Source organism: Pantherophis guttatus, chromosome 13 (assembly GCF_059756535.1).
Source record: "Pantherophis guttatus breed Tessera chromosome 13, ASM5975653v1, whole genome shotgun sequence".
Taxonomy (NCBI): domain Eukaryota; kingdom Metazoa; phylum Chordata; class Lepidosauria; order Squamata; family Colubridae; genus Pantherophis; species Pantherophis guttatus.
The window spans coordinates 8,738,163-8,754,077 of record NC_142075.1 but is presented as its reverse complement, the minus strand read 5'-3'; the positions used below and the strand labels follow the sequence as shown (position 1 = coordinate 8,754,077).

Sequence of the window (15,915 nt, the reverse complement as noted above, 5' to 3'; positions counted from 1 at the left end):
GGCTGGAAACAATTGAAAAAAAGAAAAGCTTTTAACTGGAAATTTCTAAAAGCCAATGCAGAATGGAATAAAGGTTGTTTCCTTCACCTGAATGTCAACTCAGTGGTGATAATCTATCATTATAGAATTCTTCTTTCTGAATTTCTTACACATTTAATTATGACTGGAAATTTATGGAGAACCAGAAACCGGGAATTCTAGTTCCATGTTAAGTATGGAGCCAGCTTGATATCCTTGGGACAGTCATTTTCTCCCAGTCCTAGGAAGGAAGGAAGGAAGGAAGGAAGGAAGGAAGGAAGGAAGGAAGGAAGGAAGGAAGGAGGGAGGGAGGAAGGAAAGGAAAGGAAAGGAAAGGAAAGGAAAGGAAAGGAAAGGAAAGGAAAGGAAAGGAAAGGAAAGGAAAGGAAAGGAAGGAGAGGGAGGGAGGGAAGGAAGGAAGGAAAAGTGGGAGGGAAGGAAGGAAACGAGGGAGGAAGGAAGGAAATCTATGGGAATTCTGAACTCTGCATTAAAAATCCAAGATTTATACAAGTTAATTTCTCTTCATCGAACAAAAAGTCATGTTTCTCCATGTGTCAAATGGAACAATGCTGATCTTTTCAGAGCAAGGTTGCCACATCACACATGCTTAACCTGTACAATTCATTCCCACAATTTAATTTTAATGGCTTTAGGAGATGATTTCAAAACAATCTGGATCAACAGAGACATTAGATCTTCTGCTGGGTTGGAGATTCCAGTTCTCATTTGTCCAAATGATCTCTTTTCTCAGTTCACCCCTTTATCGGTGTGCCTAAGATTTCTTGGCTGTATGATGCTGAAAAAATAGACACAACTTCTAAAAGCTTCTAAGGAATTAAAAATTCCAGCCACTTATCATTTGTAATCAAATCAGTCAGTCCTAAAGGAAATCAACTGTGAGTGCTTTTTAGAAGGACAGATCCTGAAGCTGAAGCTCAGATACTTTGGCCACCTAATGAGAAGAGAGGACTCATTGGAGAAGATCTCAATGTTGGGAAAGATGGAAGGCAGAAGAAGAAGGGGACAGCAGAGGATGAGATGGTTAGATAATGTCATCAACACAATAAACATGAATTTGGGCAAACTGCAGGACACAATGGAGGACAGGAGGACCTGGTGTGCTACGGCCCATGGGGTCACGAAGAGTCGGTCATGACTTAACAACTGAACAACAAAAATCATGAATTCCATTTAAATTTGCCACCAAATTTGCTTTTAATTGATTGTAGTTATATCCCACTTTTTACATCGATCACCAAGCAGTTTGCTATTCCTACATTGGATAGTTCTACCCTTGCTACAAGGGACACAGTGGCTCATTGGCTAAGATGCTGAGCTTGTTGATCGAAAGGTCGGCAGTTCAGCGGTTCAAATCCCTAGTGCGGCGTAACGGAGTGAGCTCCTGTTACTTGTCCCAACTTCTGCCAAACTAGCAGTTCGAAAGCATGTAAAAAATGCAAGTAGAAAAAATAGGGACCATCTTTGGTGGAAAGGGAACAGTGTTCTGTGTGCCTTTGGCTTTTAGTCATGCTGGCGACATAACCACGGAGATGTCTTTGTACAGCGCTGGCTCTTCGGCTTTGAAACGGAGATGAGCACTGCCCCCTAAAGTCGGGAATGACTAGCATATATGTGCGAGGGGAACCTTTACTTTTACCTTTACCTTTGCTTAGTTTCATCTGAAAATTTCAGGCGCTTTTCTGGGGCCACAGCCAGTGGAGAATAGACCCCACCAAACAAAGAGGACAGAGGTTTTCTGGCATAACTGTGTGACCCTGTTTTCTTCTCCCTCTTCCAAACCCTCCCATGGAGCTCACAAATGGAGCCTTGTCCACAGTTCCCCTCTTTCAAAGTGCAGCCGCGTGGGGGTCTAAAAATACTAGAAACCCACGTGTTGTGATTGTGCCACATCTGTCCCAGCTGGCCGGGAAGACGTAAGAATGGCTTTTAGAGTCTGAACGGAGCACTGTTCTACGTGCAGCTGGATGGCAATGGGATTGTGAACGTTGGGTGACTTCCTTCTGGCATTCAGCTCTGCGACAATGATCCCTTAAGATCCCAGCGGGACATGAATATAGTTGCCCTGCCTAATCGCTCAAGAATCCCAATTGTGTCTCAATTGTAATGTTGTACTGTGGACGAAGAAGGAGGAGGGGAAGTCCGCTGGAGTAGTTTGAACAAGTGTCACAATGGTTTACACAAGCATTTCCATCGGCATAACCCTTGGTATCAAAGAACCTTTTTAATAGCTTGCTTCTATCGGATTCCGGGGGATTTAAAAATACATTTCATATATTAATTGGCCTGAGTTCACCCTCACTCTAATTTAAATGGGAAGGTCTCCGTTGAAGCTGAGAGATGCATTATTTCCTCTAGTCATTAAATTTAAAAAAAAAACAAGAACAACCCTCATCAATTAAGAGAAAGCATTGTTCATGATCCAACGGAGTTATTTCTTAGTGTCTTGTAAAAGGGCAGAAAGATGGAGCTGACCTACTTTTGATCAAGAGCCATGGGGTGTCTGCTTGACCCCCCCCCCCCCCGAAGACTGAGGTTCAGAATTCACACAGCCACTCTGGGGAGCAAAGCATTTCATAATATGTAGAGATGGGTGAAGAACTGGAAGCAGAGATACTCAACTCTTTGACCATGTGTTTGACTTGATATGAGTCAAACACATGGTCAAAGCAGAATTGATATGATCTCTTTTGATCTCATTTGCATCCTTTAAATATGAAGATAGTTGGAAGCTATGTTTCCATGGATTTCCACTAGGTTTTTTTTTTCTTTCTATTTAAAAAGGCTGACCTTGGAGGGGAAGAAAACAAAGCCTTCTATCTCCCTCATGCCCGGTTAACCATCAAAATCGCTCTACATGGAAGCCAAGTGAGAAGATTTCTCACTGTTGGGCAAGAAGCATGATGGTGCCATTGGACCCCCAATGACCTGCGACAATGTCTATGAAGATTCTCAATCATCCAGGTCATGGTTGTCCCAAAGGTGCTTTTCCAAAAGACAACTGGATTTTCCTTGGGTTTTTTTTTTTCCTCCTTGAAAACGTTTCGCTTCTCATCCAACAAGCTTCTTCAGTTCAGTAGCAAAAAGTAATCCACGAAGCAAGAGTTAGCCAAGGTCCAATCCAAATATGCACAAGCCAGATTTCAGGTAACGCGATGTGACTCTCAGGTTTTTAACTTTGACCGTCACAAAGCCTGAAGAGCAATCACACCCACGTTTATTCCTTGTGGGGTGTGGCTCAGTGACTCAGCTCAATCTCTGGCCCTCCCACGCCTCTTTCGTTGCTGCGCACGCTTCTCCCTCCGACACTGCCTGGGATCAAGCCAGGATTCATCATCCTCGCTCCCTATCTGTTGTTGTTCCGATATGCTTTCCTACTGGCATATCCCAGGCTGTTCCTCTTGGCCTTCGGATGGAACCTGAGGCATTGCCAGAGAGGAGGGTCCTGGAGAGGGAGGCCTTGTCAGTTCCTCCCCATCACCTTCTGAGTCCTCTTCCTCTGTTAGGACAGGCTCAGGAGTTGGGGTCACAACAGCGTGCATTTCAAGTTCTTGAAAGCACTAACGATTTCTCTGGTATCTTTTTTCCAGGTTGGTTACAGTAGGTCCTTTCCTCTCTGCCCTGGCATGCTTAGTGTAGATTTCAAACCTGAACTGTATTTATTAGGGATGATATCAGAAAAAAAAATTGATAAGAAAAATATGTATTGAATATTACATATTACACATGTCTTAACAGCAGCGAGGATGATCTTTGCACAATAGCGGAAAAATAAAGACACACCACAAGACAAAGAGATCATTAAGATAGTTTGATAATGCAGAAATGGATAGACTTACATTGAAAATCAAACCAAAAGAAGACACAGAATGTTCTCAAAAAAAAAAAAATTGGAAATTATTTTACCAATGGTTGGAAAAAAAGGGGTGGAGAGTAAGAATAGAATCTATATTGTTAAGCAATTTAAAATAGAATGGAATGGAATGGAATAGAATGGAATAGAATAGAATAGAATAGAATAGAATAGAATAGAATAGAATAGAATAGAATAGAATAGAATAGAATAGAATAGAGAATGGGGAAGGGTAGAATAGAGTAGAGTAGAGTAGAGTAGAAGAGAAGAGAAGAGAAGAGAAGAGAAGAGAAGAGAAGAGAAGAAGAGAATAATGGAAAAGAATAGATTAGAAAAGAATAGAATAGAACAGAACAGAACAGAACAGAGAATGGGGAAGGGAAGGGAAGGGAAGGGAAGGGAAGAGAAGAGAAGAGAAGAGAAGAGAAGAGAAGAGAAGAGAAGAGAAGAGAAAATATAGAACAGAACAGAACAGAACAGAACAGAACAGAATAGAATAGAATAGAATAGAATAGAATAGAATAGAATAGAATTCTTTATTGGCCAAGTGTGACACAAGTAATTTGTCTTATACCCAGACCACACTGTTTATTAAGCACTAAAAATGTAATAAATAGAAAATTATTTTAAAATGTATTTTTCCATGTTGGTTACAGTACATTCAACTGGACTGTTCCTTTCCTCTCTGCGCTGGCTTGCTTGGTGCTCACAATAGCGATGATTGTGCTGTATTACATACCGTTACGGTACATCGTTTTAATATGGGGTAAGTCTATTCCTTGTGCCATTTCCTTCGACCGATTCTACTGTATGCATTTCTATAACAGTCTGGAGACATACCAATAGTCCTTGACTTACAGTAGTGGCCAAAATTGTGGAAATCTTTTGGGAAAAGTGTATTTTTGAGGTTTGATGGCTAATAACACCACTTTTGGGGGGAAGTTTCAAGATACTCCTATTCCACTGCCGGAATGGCCTGGGAATAGCCTAGACCTTAACCCAATTGAAAATCTATGGAGCCGACTAAAGAAACTTGTTAGTCAGAAGCAATAAAACCCAGTTAATAGAAGCAAATCTTCAATCTTGGTTTCATATTAGAACAGCTGCAGAACTCAAAGACTTGGTTCCTCCCCAGCCTCCTCACTGTCTGACTCTGCTGCCAGTTCTGCAGGCTGCCGGCAGACCACAGCTGATAGGCTGGCTGGGTGTGTAGGTTTTCCTGACTCTTGAATTACTTTTGAGAAAGGATCCAGCTACTCTCAAGAAAGAGGCATCCGGTGAATCTTCTCCTCTTCCCAAATATAAAATGCAGAAGTCTTAAGAGGGACATTTCATAGGAGATAGATAGATAGATGACAGACAGACAGACAGACAGACAGACAGACAGACAGATAGAGATAGGTAGGTAGGTAGGTAGGTAGGTAGGTAGATATATAGATAGATAGATAGATAGATAGATAGATAGATAGATAGATAGATAGATAGATAGATAGATAGATAGATAGATAGATAGATACAGTAGTCTTAAGAGGGACACTTTCGTAGGAGGTACATCTTCAGAGTCGCCAGATCTTGTTCGGACAGATTCTCAGGCCCGTCAGAAATGTGCTAGCCATCTTGGCGGTGGCAGCTCTCACTTCCCTTGCCCCTTCTTTGTGCGAACAATGGGATTTTTTCATTCCTGAGGCGAACGGCTGGCTGACTTTTGTAATAAACCTCCCACTGGTTTCTTCAAGGGAAGAAATGTTTGTGCACGATTCCACGTGAGAGCGACATGTGTCCAGCTTCTCTGTGTTTTCACACTCATTCTTCTCCCTTGTAAAACTCGTTCAGCCACCCGCCCACCTTCCTGTCTGAGCATGTCAGGCAGCTCCATGCTGTGGAGTGTGTGTGTGTGTGTGTGTGTGTGTGTGTGTGTGTGTTTTCCTGCTCCCCTTCCCTGCCCAGCTTTTTTTAAAAACCCCTTTTCCTTTCTGTCTTTTCCAGGCATACATAAATTTACCAAGAAGCTAAGGAATCCTTATGCCATTGACAATAATGAGTTGTTGGACTTCCTCTCCAGGGTCCCATCTGATGTTCAGAGGGTAAGTATGAGGATGGGGTCTCCAGCAGAGAGAAGTGGAGCTGAGGCCAAAGAGCAGCAGGTGTGATGCTGGGGTGCCGTTTTTGGCTAGCAGTGCACAAGCATCGGGACGGGATCATTAACCAGGAGGGGGTGAGAAGAGCGAGGGCAGGCACAGGAACCAAAAAAAAAAAAAGCCCACCTGAATCTCGAAACAAGGGTTCTCTTTTTTTCAAAAGCCCAGGGGTGGGGGTGGGGGTACGGAAAAGGGCTGGCCCGGATTTGTATTTTTACGAGAACTTATAGGAATTTAGCCCCCCCCTTTTTTTAAAAAAAATAAAATAAGCAAAGCACAATAACTCTTTAAAAAAAAATGGTGGGTAAAGTAACCTTGAGAAAATTTGCCCAATTTTACATTCCAGCAAAGATTGTTCAGATTTTAATATGTTTCCTTCTGTGTCAGTCAGTTAGCATTTATTAGGGGTTATGGAGAGAGGGAAGAGAGAGAGAGAGAGAGAAAGGGAGGGAGGGCAAGAGAAAGGGAGAGGAAGGGCGAGAGAAAGAGAAAGGGAGGGAGAGGAAAGGAGAGAGAGAAAGGGAGGGAGTAAGGGAGAGAGAAAGGGAGGGAGTAAGGGAGAGAGAGAAAAAGGGAGTAAGGGAGAGAGAAAGAAAGGGAGGGAGGGAAAGAGAGGAAAGGGGAGAGGGAGAGAGAGAAAGGGAAGGAGAGGAAAAGAGAGGGGGGGGAGAGAGAGAGAGATTAACCATTAACTATTCTTTCTCTCTCCCTCTCTCTCTCTCTCTCTCCCTCCCTCCCTCTCTGAATTTCTATGTATTTTGGGTTCGCATGGCTCCTTCTTTGCATCACTTGTATCTTTTCTTTTTAACTTTCATGCTGCTTCTTCAATCAATCACTTTTGACCAGAAATGTCCAATTCCCAGACTGCAAAATCACAAAACTTAAATGAATGGTCACTTAAAAAAAAAATTAAAAAAATATATCTTGCATTGGATCCTCTCTTTAATTATTGTATCACGTGCTGTGATCTTTCGATCGGAGTGAAGGTGTTTGATAAAGACTTGGGATTTTGAGTTGCATCTAGAACAAGCTCCCTTTCCTGTGAAATACAGGGAGGTGGAAGAAGGGAAATGGGTGAAAAATAGCCAGGGAAGTGAAAAGGCATTTGAAAAGTGAGTGCCAGCAGCTCAAGTCATTAGTAGGTTTCACAGAAGGACTCAGCAAGACACACTGCATTCTATGAATGTTGTTTATGCTTAATAATCCTATTGCAAATGGAATAAAATAAAATAGACGAGCTTTGCTTGGCACTGTTGGTTTTGAAAGCAATGGGGTCACAGAGGACAAAATTGATTTTCAGTTTGAATAAATTCGAACTGTCCAAGTACGCCTGTCAAAGAAGTAGCAGTGTCTAGCGACTCTTTAAAGGTGAGAAATTTTGTGGTGGCATGCATATACCAGAAACTACTTCATCAGATACGTAAAGATGAACGTATTAGTTTGGGTCAAATAGATTTAAACTGTCATGGAAGATATAACAGAACATGATAGATTCTGACTCTAAGTCAGTTGATTGAAGGGGAAAAAAAGAGTTTAAATCACAGGGTTTTTTCCTTTGGATGCCTAGTGTCTGATTTACAAACCTAGGCACCTTGACATCTTCCCAAACTTCAAGAAACAGTGTCTAGCAAGATGTCTATGGAGATTCTGAGACACCCAGGCCAAAGTTGTTTCAGCAGGCACCTTTTTCTTCAAAAGGCAAATGGACTGTTTTTTCCTTGAGGAGGAAAAAGAAGTTTCACTTCTCATCCAAGAAGCTTCATCAGTTCTGATAAGCTTCACTTCTCATCCCTCCACCACCAGAACAGATGAAGCTTCTTGGGTGAGAAATGTAACTACTACTACTACTACTACTACTACTACTACTACTACTACTACTACTTCTTCTTCTTCTTCTTCTTCTTCTTCTTCTTCTTCTTCTTCTTCTTCTTCTTCTTCTTCTTCTTCTTCTTCTTCTTCTTCTTCTTCTTCTTCTTCTTCCTCCTCCTCCTCCTCCTCCTCCTCCTCTTCTTCTTCTTCTTCTTCTTCTTCTTCTTCTTCTTCCTCCTCCTCCCTCTCCCTCCTCCTCCCTCCTCCTCCTCTTCTTCTCCTTCTCCTTCTCCTCCTCCTCCTCCTCCTCCTCCTCCTCCTCCTCCTCCTCCTCCTCCTCCTCCTCCTCCTCCTCCTCCTCCTCCTCCTCCTCCTCCTCCTCCTCCTCCTCCTCCTCCTCTTCTTCTTCTTCTTCTTCTTCTTCTTCTTCTTCTTCTTCTTCTTCTTCTTCTTCTTCTTCTTCTTCTTCTTCTTCTTCTTCTTCTTCTTCTTCTTCCTCCTCCTCCTCCTCCTCTTCTTCTTCTTTTTCTTCTTCTTCTTCTTCTTCCTCCTCCTCCCTCTCCCTCCTCCTCCCTCCTCCTCTTCTTCTTCTCCTTCTCCTTCTCCTTCCTCCTCCTCTTCTTCTCCCTCTCCCTCCTCCTCCTCCTCCTCCTCCTCCTCCGCCTCTTCTTTTTCTTTTTCTTTTTCTTCTTCCTCTTCCTCCTCCTCCTCCTTCTCCTCCTCCTCCTCCTTCCTCTCCGTCTCCCTCCTCCTCCTTGAAAAATCAGTCCAGTTGCCTTTTAAAGAAAAAAGGACCTTTGAGTGTCTAGCAGGGAAATCTCGTTCCTTTAAATCCAACCTTCAGAAAGAGAACTCCAACAAGAAGAAAGAAAAGATGTTTTCTGCAAAATGCCCCAATCAAGTGAAAAGCTTTTTTTTTTAATTCCCCACCCCAAATTCAGACGCATTTCATTAGGACCAGAGGGGGAGGAAAAAAAAATCTGTTTTTAATATTTTGGTGTTCTAGAAATGATCCGTGACTCTTCCAATCCTTCCTGCAATTAATCCCCCATGTTCCTGTGTTTAGAAAATGATTCACGGCGATTGAAGCTTCCTTAGTTTTTCTTTCATTCCTCTCTGGGGAGCCATTAACGCACGGAGGAGCGAGTTGGGCTTACCTTTCTCCAACGTGGCGTCTGTTTGTTTTTACAGGTGCAACAGGCTGAATTGAAACCATACAGCAGTTCCAGTCCCATTAGGAAGAAAAGGAGCGCCTAGTAGGATACGATCCTTGGAATGCAAGGTGCCCCTTCCGGGAACGCTGCATACATGGGCTGCCTCTCCGTGCACTGCCCCCCACCACCTCTCCCCCTCCGCCTTGCAGATCCGATCAGTGCTGCCTTCGTTCCATCCAGGCTTGTCTGGAAGTCATATTTGGACTTCAAACACACAAAAAGCAATCAAAGTCATTTGTAGGTAGCTTGACCTGCCTGGTCTGTCCCTGGAAGACCAAGGGGAAAAAAAGGACTGTTCATATCCAGCATGGCGTTTGAGCGGAGATCGGAGAACCAAAGCCAGATAACATCTTTTCTTTCTTTCTTTCTTTCTTTCTTTCTTTCTTTCTTTCTTTCTTTCTTTCTTTCTTTCTTTCTTTCTTTCTTTCTTTCTTTCTTTCTTTCTTTCTTTCTTTCTTTCTTTCTTTCTTTTTTTCTTTCTTTCTTTCTTTCCCCTACGATGGAAAAGCTGTTTTTAACTCCCCATTTTTTTTTTTTATCTGCTGGTTTGTCCCTGACATAAACTGTTAAAAAAAAACTACGAAAGCCAGATGGACGCTCATCCATGGGTTGCAGAGTCAAAACCCAGGTTGACTTTGTCTTGTTTTGTAAAATAGAAAAGTGCCTCTTTTTTTAAAACAAACAAACGAACGAAACGAAACTGTTTTTCTTTTGCGTACCAGTTGAACGCTGGAAGAAGAAAAAGAATTCAAACTTTTCATAGCTTGACTGGAATTTCTTAGCGTGGAACCTGGAGTCAAAAATCATATGGAAGACTTTATTATTTTTTTTCTATCATGGGAAGGACTTCTTTCCCTCCACCATTCTTAAGAGCAATGCCAATTTGCTCTTAAAAAGTGGGAAATGCTTTGAAGGTGAGAAGTGATATATATATTTGGCATTCTGGGCTTTTTTCTACGGAAGAGAAACACATCAAGATATAAATGGTTTCATTACTTGGACAATGACTGTACATAGATGATTCTGAACTGCAGATTAATAGATCTTTGAAACCCGTTTTCTGTTTTAAAGCACTGCTCAGTTTAAAAATTCTCAGAACTGCAGAGGAATGATCAACATCTCTTTCCTCCTTCCCCTTCCTTCCTTCCTTCCTCCCTCCCTCCCTCCCTCCCTCCCTCCCTCCCTCCCTCCCTCCCTTCCTTCTCTCCCTTCCTTCTCCCTTCCTTCTCTCTCTTCTTCCATCCCTCCTTCCTTCCACCCTTCTCTCCTCCCTCCCTCCCTTCTCTCCCTCCCTCCCTCCCTTCTCTCCTTCCTTCCTTCCCTCTCTTCTTCCATCCCTCCCTCCTTCCTTCCTTCCTTCTCTCTCTCCCTCCCTTCTCTCCTTCCTTCCTTCCCTCCCTCCCTCCTTCCTTCCCTCCCTCCCTCCTTCCTTATTTCCTCCCTCCCTCCCTCCCTTCCTTCCTTCCTCCCTTCCTTCCCTCCCTCCCGCCTTCCTTATTTCCTCCCTCCCTCCCTTCCTTCCCTTCCTCCATTCTCTCCTTCCTTCCTTCCTTCCTTCCCTCCCTCCCTCCCTCCATTCTCTCCTTCCTCCCTTCCTTCCCTCCCTCCGTCCCCCACAGTTTTGGCCAGAGTGATTGTATTTAGAAGGAGCCTATTGCTGGCAATAGACTTCCTTCAAGCCATCATTTAACTATATTGGTGTCATTGGAATCTCCCACATATCTCTGCTGTTGCTCAGTTTTGATTTCCTTTTAGAGCTCCATCTTTTTGGAGTCTTTGTCTTCTCATCCTCAATGCAGGTCATAATCCAATAATACATTGATCATGCATATATAAAATACTTTTATAACTATATAGACAGGTGAAAAGCACACGGCAAAAAATGGAATGGCTTTGTCTTTATGTATTTTTTTAAAAGAAGCTGTTGTATTTAAATTGTGCAATACAAGTTGAGTTTGCTGTATTGTTTACATGGATTTAGAGCAAACACAGTGGTCTGCCTTGTGCCATTTAAGACAAATGTCTAAAAAGCTAGCATATTCAGAAGGGACAAAGATACTGGTTGTTGAATCCACTCCTTTCAGTCTCAGGCCCTTCTAACTAATGTTTAGGTATTATTACTATAAGTGATGTTAGAGAACATTCTTGAAATGTTGGAGAAGACACTTGAGAGTCCGTTTGACTGCAAGAAGACCAAATACTTTGGCCACCAAATGAACTCCTTGGAGAAGACCCTAATGTTGGGAAAGATGGAAGGCAAAAGGAGAAGGGGACTGCAGAGGAGGAGATGGTTAGATGGTGTCATTGATGCAGTGGTAATGAATTTGAGTAAACTCAGGGAGACAGTGGAGGACAAGAGGACCTGGTATGCTATGGTCCATGGGGTCACCAGGCATTGGACATGAGTTTAACAACTGAACAACAAAAATCATGAATTCCATTTAAACTTGGATTTGTAGTAGCACCATATGTCTGTGGAGGTTCTCAGTCATCCAGATCATGGTTCTTCCAAAGGTGCTTTTTTCAAGAGGTAACTGGACTTCCTTTGTTTTTCTTTGAAGATGTTTCTTCTGGGGTCATGAAGAGTCGGACACAACTTAGCGACTGAACAACAACAACAACATTATAAATGAGTGTTGAGTAGTGATTCCCAACCATAGTGTTGACTGACAACTGCCATTATTTCAAGCCTTTGGTCAGGCAGAGTTGCTTATGGCATTAATAAAACAGTTAAAATATTTTTTTAAAAAAAATCTAGAGGTCCAAAGTTGTTGAGCCTTGGATTATGCTGAACCCGGAGTCTTCAGAAGGCTACTGGTATTTTACGCTTGCCTTGTAGAAGAAGGAAAACATTATTTAATGCATTGCTGGAGAAGACTACATTTACTTATTGTTAATTTTACCTAACTCTGAAGATAAATGACATGAGGTCAATCATAATTTTGTCCTGATCTCTTCTCTCTCTTTAGGATTTAGTCATTGCATGCCTCTCAAATGTCATCTACAGCCTGTAGACCATAAAGAAATTGCATCCTGGTCTAAGGCTCCGTTTCCAGATAAACTTCACCTCCAAGGGGATCATTATATTTTTTAAAAAAGTAGCACCAAAGACAGGAAGGCAGGAAAGGAAGTCATTTTGATGTGAGCTTCTAAAGAGCCCTTGGCTGATGAAGTAGAAATCTTTCTTTGAAAGTCTCTGTCGGGAATCAGTGGGTTCCATATCTATCCCATCATTCCTGATGTTGAATCAGATGGATACTATGCTACAAATCGGAATAGAGAAATAGCTATCCTTAGTGAGATCCTTGGGAAAGATTTAGAAGCCAGTTGCTTTTTCATTCTTCTCAGTGCCCCTATTCAGGACCACCGGTTTCTTTTGGGAAAAAGTGGCATGTGATAGCCCTTGACTCAGCACAGAAAATGTCCTTTAGCAAAAGTGTGGAACAGTTGAAGGACCTCAACCCATTAAGAGCAATGCGAAGATCTTTTAGATGATTTGGAGTGAGATAATGCAGAGTGACTTTTACTTTTTCCTGATCTGGTAAGTGCAGATTGTTAGACTTCAGCTCACAGATTCTGCAGTCAACATCTCTTACTATTGTCCACGTTGGCCACGTTGCTGGAGGTCCACATATCATACAATCTCTGCTTTGAGAGATTACCTTTATAGCTGAAATGATGATGGTCCATGACTGTGAAGGCAACAAATCTGAAACACATTACTGGGAATAGATCCACTGGCACGAAACAGTATCCTGAAAGAAGGTACCACACGGATCTTACTAGGTGAGATCATTTTCAAAATGAAGACCATGAAAACAGAACTGAGAAAAATCCATTTACCTTTAGGTCAACTGATGCTTTATCAGATGCCTGTTGACCTTCAAGCAAGTTTTCGGATTGACAGGTTGAGGGAGATTTTAATTTTATCAAAACATATTTTAATATGTTTTGATATGCAATAAAGATCAGACTGGAGTAGTTGATATTTGAAGGCCTGTATAACTTATGTAAATACATACTTAGAGGATGTAGAGATAGATAGATAGATAGATAGATAGATAGATAGATAGATAGATAGATAGATAGATAGATAGATAGATAGATAGATAGATAGATAGGCAGACAGACAGACAGACAGACAGATAAGGTGGATGGGTGGGTAGGTATAGGATAGGTAGGTAGATAAGGTGGGTGGCTGGGTGGGTTGGTATAGATTAGACAGACAAGACAGATAGATTGATAGATGATAGATGATATAGATGATAGATAGATAGATGATAGATGAGATAGATGATAGATAGAAAGATAGATAGATAGATAGATAGATAGATAGATAGATAGATAGATAGATAGATAGATAGATAGATAGATAGATAGACTGGCTGGCTGGCTGGCTGGGTAGGTATAGATTAGACAGATAGATAGACGAGATTGACAGATGATTGATAGATAGATGATAGATGACAGACATATAGATAAGGTAAGTTGGTGGGTTGGTATAGATTAGACAGACAGACATAGATTGATAGATGATAGATGATATAGATGATGATTTATAGATAAATAGATTAGATACGATAGATAAGGTGGATGGGTGGGTAGGTATAGGATAGATAGGTAAGGTGGGTGGCTGGGTGGGTAGATATAGATTAGATAGATAGATAGATAGATAGATAGATAGATAGATAGATAGATGAGATGGATGATTGATTGATCGATGACAGATGACAGACAGACAGATAGATAAAGGTGGGTGGGTTGGTGGGTTGGTATAGATTAGACAGACAGACAGATAGATTGATAGATAATAGATGATATAGATGATTGATGATTGATAGATGATCGATAGATGAGATAGATAGATGATAGATAGATAGATAGACAGATAGAACTGACAACTAAACAAACACAACTAAAGATAGAATCAGATAAACAATTGACCTTACCACCCACAAATTTAACACAATAATAGCAAAATATCCCTATGCTGATAATTATAAACACTTGTCAAATCATCTACTCCTACACAGGAAGAATCTCTCTCATTTCAGTTCATTTCTTCCTCCAAGGCTGGTTGATATGACTAGATTCTGATTGCTTTCCTCAATCTTGATTATGGTGTAAATCAAATCTGCAGGGGGATGTTTTTGCAGAGAAGGAAGTGGGCAGCAAGAAGGCCCACCTCCCACCCCCACATCTAATGATTAGCAAATATATAAATAATGACATCTGAAGTGCTAATTTGTCTAAATGGCAGCAAAGTTTAACTCGAAAGTCCTCTGGAAGTGTCCCACTTTAGACATCTCCCAGAAGGATGTCATGGGAGATGCCATCTGAACCACTAGGAGGAGATTCACTTGATATTGCCCGTGTCCCTGATTTTCTCCATGGAAATGTGGAGCCATTCCTCCTTAATATTCTCCACTAAGAAATGTTCTGTATTTACCACGACTTTCTCCAAATAAGAAAGGGAAGTGTTGGGCAAATCAACTTATCCAGGAAGTGTGTATTGTGATACCTTTTGGGGAAATATGATGGGTAAAACCTGGATTTTGCTCATACCTTGGTCTTCTCCAGGGACGTGGTGGCTCAATGGCTAAGCTTGTCAATCAAAAGGTCGGCAGTTTAGCGGTTTGAATCCCTAGTGAGCTCCCGTGACTTGTCTCAGCTTCTGCCAACCTAGCAGTTCGAAAGCATGTAAAAAATGCAAGTAGAAAAATAGGGACTACCTTTGGTGGGAAGGTAACCGCGTTCCGTATGCCTTTGGCGTTGAGTCATGCCGGCCACATGACCATGGAGATGTCTTTGGACAGCGCTGGCTCTTCGGCTTTGAAATGGAGATAAGCACCACCCCCTAGAGTTGGGAACGACTAGCACATATGTGCGAAGGGAACCTTTACCTTTACCTGGTCTTCTCCAATGAATGGACCCAGTCCTAGTGAGAGAAACAGTGGTTATGGGGAAACCCCTTGCTCAACTTCGGTCTTACAAGAAAGAAGGGAGAAAGCACTTACAACTGGTTGCAAATATGTACAATAAGCCAATGGAAGAATTAAGTATTATCTGATGAGTTTGTTTTTTTTAGTAAGTCACATTAGGGGTACCATTCATTCTTGATATACCATTATATTCCAGAAGAATAAGAATAAGAAACTTAATCTTTGGAAGAAGTACTTATGAATTGTAGTTTCTGAAGGCAATCTTTTCAAAGATGTGACAAGATTTCCAAATGTTGCTGTTTTATCTGTTCTGCTGACACATCTGGACATCAATGTGCACTCAATGGGTGCTTAGATTTTTGCTCTCTTTGTTCTATCATGGCTGGTAATTACAGAGATTGCAGCCCAAGAAATTAGAAGGTACCAGTGAAAACTGGTAGGTACTAAGTTGGCTTGAAACTCAACATTAAGAAAACTAAGATCATGGCATTCAGCCCTCTCAATTCCTGGCAAATAGATGGGAAAGAAATGGAGATAGTGACAGTTTTTATTTTCCTGGGCTCTAAAATCACCTCACATTTGTTTTGTCACCGCTCGAAGTTAGAACAGCACTGAAAAAAGTGACTTATGACCATTTTTCACACAACCGTTGCAGCATTTCTGGTCATGTAACCCACTTCGGAGTCTTGGCAACTGGCATGTTGCCATTGTGATGATTGCGTGTCCCGGAGTGATGTGATCACTTTTTGTGACCTTCTGATTAGCAAAGTCAATGGGAAGTCAATTTCGCTTAACAGTCATGTTAGTCACTGATCAATTGCAGTGATTCGCTTAACAAGTGGGTCAAGAAAGGTCGCAAAATAGGGCAAAACTCACTTAAACAACTCTCTTCCTTAGCAATGGAAATATTGGCCTCAATT

At 41.7% G+C, this 15,915-nt stretch overlaps 1 protein-coding gene across 3 annotated transcripts in view; it reads left to right on the top strand.

The window, feature by feature from the left end:
- The window catches only part of MCTP2 (multiple C2 and transmembrane domain containing 2), a 170,179-nt gene extending 159,152 nt beyond the window's left edge, over nt 1-11,027 (top strand). For 2 of the 3 annotated variants that reach the window (XM_060694772.2, XM_060694770.2), the window contains exons 21-23: nt 4,549-4,658; nt 5,879-5,976; nt 9,031-9,239. In XM_060694772.2, the coding sequence (XP_060550755.2) occupies nt 4,549-4,658; nt 5,879-5,976; nt 9,031-9,096 (274 nt within the window). In that variant the 3' untranslated portion in view covers nt 9,097-9,239. Of the gene's footprint in view, nt 1-4,548; nt 4,659-5,878; nt 5,977-9,030 lie in introns of all 3 variants that reach the window. The other variant, XM_060694771.2, reaches the window with a different exon arrangement.
- Nucleotides 11,028-15,915: the final 4,888 nt, after the last annotated feature.